The 7,459-nt window shown below is 36.9% G+C and overlaps 1 protein-coding gene across 1 annotated transcript in view; it reads right to left on the reverse strand.

Moving 5' to 3' along the window:
* The window catches only part of tmem106c (transmembrane protein 106C), a 13,241-nt gene that overhangs the window by 4,073 nt on the left and 1,709 nt on the right, over positions 1-7,459 (reverse strand). Inside the window, exons 3-4 of the mRNA XM_008412776.2 lie at positions 2,525-2,684; positions 419-559 (exon numbers count right to left, since the gene is read on the reverse strand). Of these exons, the coding sequence (XP_008410998.1) occupies positions 419-559; positions 2,525-2,684 (301 nt within the window). The remainder of the gene's footprint in view (positions 1-418; positions 560-2,524; positions 2,685-7,459) is intronic.

Consider the following 7,459-nt stretch of genomic DNA (forward strand, 5'->3'; position numbering starts at 1 on the left):
TGTGTGTGTGTGTGTGTGTGTGTGTGTGTGTGTGTGTGTGTGTGTGTGTGTGTGCGTGTGTGTGTGTGTTTATGCTGATGTGGGAACATGAAGGGATAGATATGTGAACAGTGCTGATGTAAGGAGTTTGTGTTCTTTGTTGAGTTACATAAATCCTGACCAGTCGGATCATTTGGCAGTCAGACCTGCAGCGTATTCTGACAAAGCTTTTTGTTTTCATCCAACACACCATCGGTGTGGTGGGTACTGACGTGTTATGATTAGACTGAACTGAATGCAAATTTCTGTATATAAATCCATGTTTTATTTAGACAAAAAAAAAATTTGTGAATCAGCGCTAAGTTGAATTAAGCAAAGGATTTGATCATTTCAAACCCAGAATGTGCTTGTGTGAGAGAAGGTTGCTTGTTTTCCACACCTGGCTGTGGCTGAGTGGCTGGATGGTGGTGGGGTTGTCCAGCTGCCGAGTTCCCACCACCGTCTTCATGTAGAGGACCTGGCAGCTCACGCTCTGCACCAGCACGGTGAAGAAGTTTGGATTGCTGAAGTTCAGCGTGCTCTGGAAAGGAAAAACAATCCGTACGGTTTGAAAGGCAGGCTGGAAAAATAAACTGAAGTAATATCAGGAGCAGCTAATGTTATAATTAGAGACAGACTTTTATCCAATCCGTAATTGGACCATATTAAACCACGACTAGGTCAAGTGAGGAAGGACTTACTAGAGGAAAGTAGTTAGCTAAATTCAGGAACACTAGACATGGTTCCCCTCGATAGAAAGTAACAATTGGAATCTTGTAGATGTGAATTTACAAACTGGAATTTGTACATTTGAATTTCCACATTGGGATTAGTACATTTGAATTAATTGGACATTTTTATTTTATGAAAAATAATAGGTTATTTAAATATACAAATTGGAATTTGTAAATTAAAATTTTCCAATTAGAATTTGCAAGTTGGAATTTATGAACTGGATTTGGCAATTTTGAATTTATGAAATGGAATGGATAAATTGGAATTTTCTAATTGGAATTTGTAAACTGAAGGAAATGACCACAGAAACCTGTGAAAACGACAATGAGCTCAACTTCCTTCTTCATGAAATGCAAAAAAACATGGAGTCAGATTTTAGCGTTTGTAAGATGTCTCATGTGTTGTTGGTAAAAGACCACAAGTCATTTCTCCTACTTGGTAAATACAACATTTCTTTTGGTTGTATTTACCCAGAATGCCCTGCACTTGGAGTGGTCTCAGGCCTGCTTGGTGTTCACATAATGTATTCAAACCGCAGCAGAGTTCACTTCAACTGAGCGGAGACATGGATTCACTTTTCTGGTCTGAATCAAAATGTGATTGTGCATTCACATCTCCCCAAACAAATACGACTTTATAAGAAAACAAACTTGATTGAAGCGGACCAAACAGGATTGGTGTGAATCCACCCCAAGTTCACTGGGTCGGCCAAGTTCTTTCAAGTATGCATCTTCTGAATTTTGACAGATCCATATGTTCTGACTTTTTCGCAGATGTCAGCGCAAATCTGGAAAAGACGTTTCATTGTCCAATTAGACATCTAGATTGTTTTAGCAGCTGTTGCGGTTTTTGCTGCTACAATCAATCAAAGTTAATATAGCAACACATTTGTCTCCATTTTAAGCATTCAGACACCAAAAGACTATGATCAGAGATGGTTGTACAGAACTTCAAGTGGCTGAAGTTTTTTAGATACAAATTGTAAAAGGACTGACAAGTCAATTAGACCTGCAGCAGCCATATTGCAGCCAGGTCAATATGGCAGCATATTGACCTGGCTGCATATTGACCGACCTAAAGTCTGAACTATGGCTTCAGGTTTTCTTGTTTTATTTCCCACTGGGAACTTTCAAATAGAGTGCACCATACTATTCTCTAGGAATAAGCTTCTTTTCTCAGTAATCCTAGAAAAGCATTATGTATATTGCCTAAACTCCTCTATAATAATTTAGCTTTAGTATTTTTGTTGTTTGATCCCTTTTTTCAAATTACAGAATATCTGAAATCTACAAAGAGCATAAAAAGCCAGATTGACCAATTAAAACTATGCTTTACACCATGCAGAGCTAGGAATGCCCTTCCTATATTAAACTTTTTAAAGAAATTTGAATCTGTCTCAAGGCAGAACCAGCAGGTCAAAGTTCATGAAAACATCTGCCGCATAATTCTGATCATTGCAACTCTTGACAGGAACTTTTTTTTTCTTTAGATAAACAAGAAGTAGCAAATACATTCTCAGATCAGAACATGTTGCATGCATCATAATCACCACAGACTTTTTTTTAATCACATTATCAACATAAAACATATAGGGAATATAACTAAAACAGCAAAGGAGAACACCTATTGGTCAGAGCTGCCAACTACTTTGCATTTGCTTATTGCAAAATGTGGTAATTACAATATTTAGAGCTTGAGAAGCCTAAATTATAGTAATTTTTCAGGATATTTATCAAAGCTGATATTATTATGGAAATGAGAAGAAACCTACCGTCATGTTCATCAGGACTTTCTTGTCTGTGTGATCGAAGTGTACAGTCACTGAGCGGATCCCTGCGTCCACCACCACCACCGAGCGAGGGAAGAGGAAGAAGGCGACCAGAATGGAGGCCAGGAGACAGGCCACCACCGACAGGACAACGTACAGCTTCCTACACACACACACACACACACACACACACACACACACACACGAGTTAGCCAGTGGCCAAAAGACAAAAGATGAAGCACTCCTGTATTAATAAGCTTTTTATCAAGCTATATTTTTGTACTTATTCCTTCTTGTATTTTTATTATGCATTCATTTAGTGTTGTCTTAGTTGGTAGAAAAACACTACTTGTATTACAACAATAATATATTGTGGTTATGATGTTATCATGTAGTAATATATTTTCACATGCAGCTATGGGGCAAGTGTAAGAAGAAAAAAAAAGGAAACAGTTTGTTTATTTGGAAAGATGGGAGCCTATTTTGTATGCAAGCCAATAAAGAATCAAAGTGAAAAACTGTTGTTTTGTGTTTTTTTTGGAAAGTGAGTTATTAGTTGGATAATTATAACAAACATTCCATTTAAACTCAGGAATTTCCCCTGATAATAAATCACTTTGTTTCCTCTGTAACAAGCAACTTTTTCCACCCTTTATCAAATTTTAAAGGATTTTATTAGCATTTGTGTGATAGATCAACAGAAAGTAGCACATAATCGTGAAGTGATAGAAAGTAATTTGAAACAAAAAATATCTGAAAAGCATTTTACATCGGTCGAACACATCATACACTTTGGAATTTGCAGATGTATAGTGACGAAATGAGAAACAGGTTAAAGGTCAATTCTATCTTGACAAGTCTTGTGTAGCGTTTTGTGTCAGGTGTGGGCACCTGGGGGATCATTTTGCTGAATAATAGGTGTTGAAGTTCTGCAGTATGTATTTGGTAGGCAGAAGTGTAGACTCCAGTGATGTAGCCCAGAATAGAGTAAGCCTCAAGTTTCAAATTTAATGACGTTAGATTTGATGGGACTTTCATACCAATGACACATGATTTCTCTTGTAATTGAATCTTTTGAATTGATGTCTTACACAATAGTGTTTCAACGGAACCGCAGCTGCCCCACAATGGAATTGTGCCAAGCGTGTGATCAGTAAAAGTTTGAATGCAGCAACTGTTCTTACATTATATACGGAATGCCAGAGGTGCCATAATGTGTCTTTAACATTTAGACAATAATATGAATGGATTAAAAACACTATTATGATAAAAGAACGCTTTTCTTTATTTTTCCACATTTAAATTTGTAACTTTGCTTGTATAAAACATTTTTTCAGACTGTCCATATTATTTTTGCCACATACATTTTTCTTGAATCAATTTTTTTTTTATCTTCAGATCTGACCAAACTGAATTTAATGTGTTCTCAAAACTAAGTAGAGGGGCACAAACTTTTAAACCTCATTCCCACATTTAAATCTGTGAAAAAAAGATGAAAACTAATGTCTGCTTCTGTTATCGTAGCAGCTAAGTTTTCTCCATCCATCTGTTATCTTACACGCTTGTCCACTATAGTGGGGTTGTGAGAGGTGCTGCTGCCCATCTCCAGCGGTCAGGTAACTTTTCTGTGCTTGCTAATTCAATAAAGGAGCCTGCAGCCAAAGATCCCAGTTCCAATAAAATAGTAAAGATAGATGTTTAAATCTAATGATGAATCAGTTTGCTCATTTTTTACATTTACTGAATATTTTAGGTTAATTTTATCGGTATATTAGAAGTTTACTTCACCTTGGTGATTAGGTTGGTAGAGAAAAATATCTTTTAAAATAATTTAGGAATTTAAAGTTATTACTCTGATGACACAATGGGCCAAATGATGTTTAAGATTTGAAATTAAAAGTTCAGGACTTTGATTCGTCTTTGGACTTTAATTGAGACTTGGATGGAAAGTCTTAAAACTTTCTGTGATCAGTGGCAGAATTCAGCCAAGACAGAAATGTCATTTTAAATTGTGGCACACACATTATATAGAACATTTTGGATAATAACCCAGAATTGTATGTATTTTGAGTTGCTAATTTGATCATTTGTGAACGGAAGTGTAGCTACCTTAGACTTGTATTATCCTGGATCTGCTTTGGCCCTTAGACCGATGTTTCCCAGCCTTGGTTTTCAATGTATTCTGGATGCTTTAAACACACCTGGCTGATTCAGATTATTGAAGTTCACCAAAACCTCAGCCATTAATAGAAATCCTGTGCGCTGAAGCAGAGAAACATCTAACGTCCAGTGCAGTGTTCGTTAGGCCAGTTTTTCCCAACTCTAGTTCTCAAGCCACACTGACCTGGATGTTTTAGGCATTGCCTTGCTTCAACACCCCATTCAGATCATTGCAATTCAGCAAAACCCTGTTAATCAGCCATCTATTGAAATCATGTGTACTGAAGCAGGGGAATGAGTAAAACTTGCAGGGCAGAGAACCTTGATCAGGACCAGGGTTGAAAAACGCTGCCTTAGACTACAATTACAGCCCCTAAATTATACTGCAGCAGAAATGATTTCAACAAGACCCATAACAGCTTAGACTTTTTCTTTTAACTCCGTGTGTTTACTGCTCACAATGCCTCTGATGATTCATGCATCTTTCATAGTTATGGCAAGAGTAAACATATTTCTTCACTACCATAACAGCTGTTAGTTTAAAGAGCAATATCGGTATTTCCTGTAACTTTAAAAAGGCTGTTTCATTAAAAAGCCTTTAGTCCTCCTACTTATGTCGATCTGTTTCCAGTGCTGCCTTCACGTGCAGATGTGTTCGCTGGTCTCACGCTCTAACACAATCAGCAGCTCTTAAAGGGGCCGCGCTCCCTGCTGCTCCTAGCTTGCTCGGTGCAATTTATCTTTAGATATTTTTTTTTTAGCTTCAAGTTTATAAAGTGTTATGGTTACAGTAACATTTTAAATACTTCTATTAAGAAATAAGTCAGTCACGTGGTCCGTGTTTCTGCTGTTGATCTTTTTTTGTCTTAAATTTTGTAATTTCTTCAGACCGGAGAAAAAACATTACAAATGCTGCCTAATGATGAGCCAGTCATCACGTCTCATTGGTTTGGAAACTAACAGATTCTTAAGAGGGGTTAAGATCCAGGGAGCATCCCGACCAGATTTCCAGCATTTTTACTTTACCATCTTAAGTGGTGCAAGAAAAAATTAAATTATATGTCTAAAAAAACTCAAGACATTTATTTAGCTTATTTATTCACAATCTCCTTCAATCTTTTTACAACAGTGTAACCCAAAGTAGATATTTTGCCCCTTAATAAATTTCCCAGAATTCAGAAATAGACAAATGCCCCTTTAAAAAAATTCCAATACTTTTTACATTTGATATGAAAATCATTTCTTTGAGTCAATAAAATTGGTGTGCAAAGACTTACTGACATCAAAGTAATTAAAAAAAAATCCAGCAAGCATTTCAATGCCTTTTAAACACATTTAAATGCAAGCAAGAACAACAGAAAATGTGCAAAAACAGCATTACTGCATGGTACCAAAAGCAGAAACAACAATTACCCCTTTTTCTTCTTTTTGCATTTCCTTCCTGAAAAGAGAAGTCGGCAGTGGAAGAAGTTCACATCAGCAGAAACAGTTCAAGTTTTTGTCTGAGAACGTCGGCCATGTTCCTCACAAGAGAAAGAGCTTTGTGTGACTTTTAATAGAGAATGCTGTCTGGTAGTGAATCAGTGAGTTATTCACTCCGTTGTCAGCAACATGTGAGCCACCATGTCTGTGAACAAACAAATCCCCTTCCTGAACTTACAGACATTTATGTGAAAACATAGCAAGAGAAAAATAAATATTCCTGAAAAAGGCCATAAAGTCAACTCACTTCATCAAAAATGAATGTTCAACTTGGCTTAGCAACCAAAACACTTTGTTTGAAGGGCTTTTTTTGTTTGTTTTTGTGTAGCAGATTTCTAATCAAAAAAATCTATTTTGTTGCTTCCTTCCTGAAGGGGGCGTGGTTGTGCTACTGGTGAGAGCAGGGTGGGTGGTGTTGGAGCCACAGTCTATGTAGTGGTAGTCCTCCAGGCTGTTCTGGGACGTTCGCACCATGTATGACGTTTTCACCGAGGTTCTGAAAACACAGGCAAGTTTTTCAATAACACTGTCAAGAGCAGGACGTGGCCACAAGATATTTCATCACAAATCTCCATGGTTACTGTAACATGCAACAAGCTGCAGCCGGAGACGGCACCTGCAGAATCATCACAGAGGTTTAAAAAGAAAAAAAAAAATTAAATATGACACCCGCTGCTGGCTAAAACAGCAGGGAGCAATTAAGACTCTATTCCTCTTAAATTAGGTCTGTTTGAAAAAAAAAAATACATTTCTAAAACTCAACTTACATGACTTTATCTTATTGTCCTTGCCATATTTTTGTATTGGCCATTGACAACTTCTGACTGAGTTCGCTTAAACTGCTACAGTAGAGTGTAGACGTAAAGGTTTGGCCTGCAACATTTTGAGTTGCAGGCCAAGTTTGCAAAGCCAAACGTGCCATAATGCAATACATTTCTTCTGGAAAAGTTAAATAGATATGGCATAAGAGGTACAGCTTTACAGTGGGTATCTAGTTATCTGGAAAATAGGAAGCAGTTTGTGCAGGTGAATGATGCAAGATCTGAACTCCGCAACATTACATGTGGGGTTCCTCAGGGTTCTGTACTTGGGCCAAAGTTGTTTCTTTTGTATTTGAATGATTTGGTAAATGTGTCAGGGCTTCTTAAATGTGTGTTATTTGCAGATGATACTACCTTTTTCTGTTTAGGAAAAGACATAAAACAAATGATGGAGATGATACAAACAGAATTTATTAAGATACAAACTTGGTTTAAATTAAATAAATTATCATTAAATTTGAATAAGACGAATTAT

The sequence above is a fragment of the Poecilia reticulata genome, linkage group LG7, assembly GCF_000633615.1.
Source record: "Poecilia reticulata strain Guanapo linkage group LG7, Guppy_female_1.0+MT, whole genome shotgun sequence".
NCBI classification, from domain to species: Eukaryota; Metazoa; Chordata; class Actinopteri; order Cyprinodontiformes; family Poeciliidae; genus Poecilia; species Poecilia reticulata.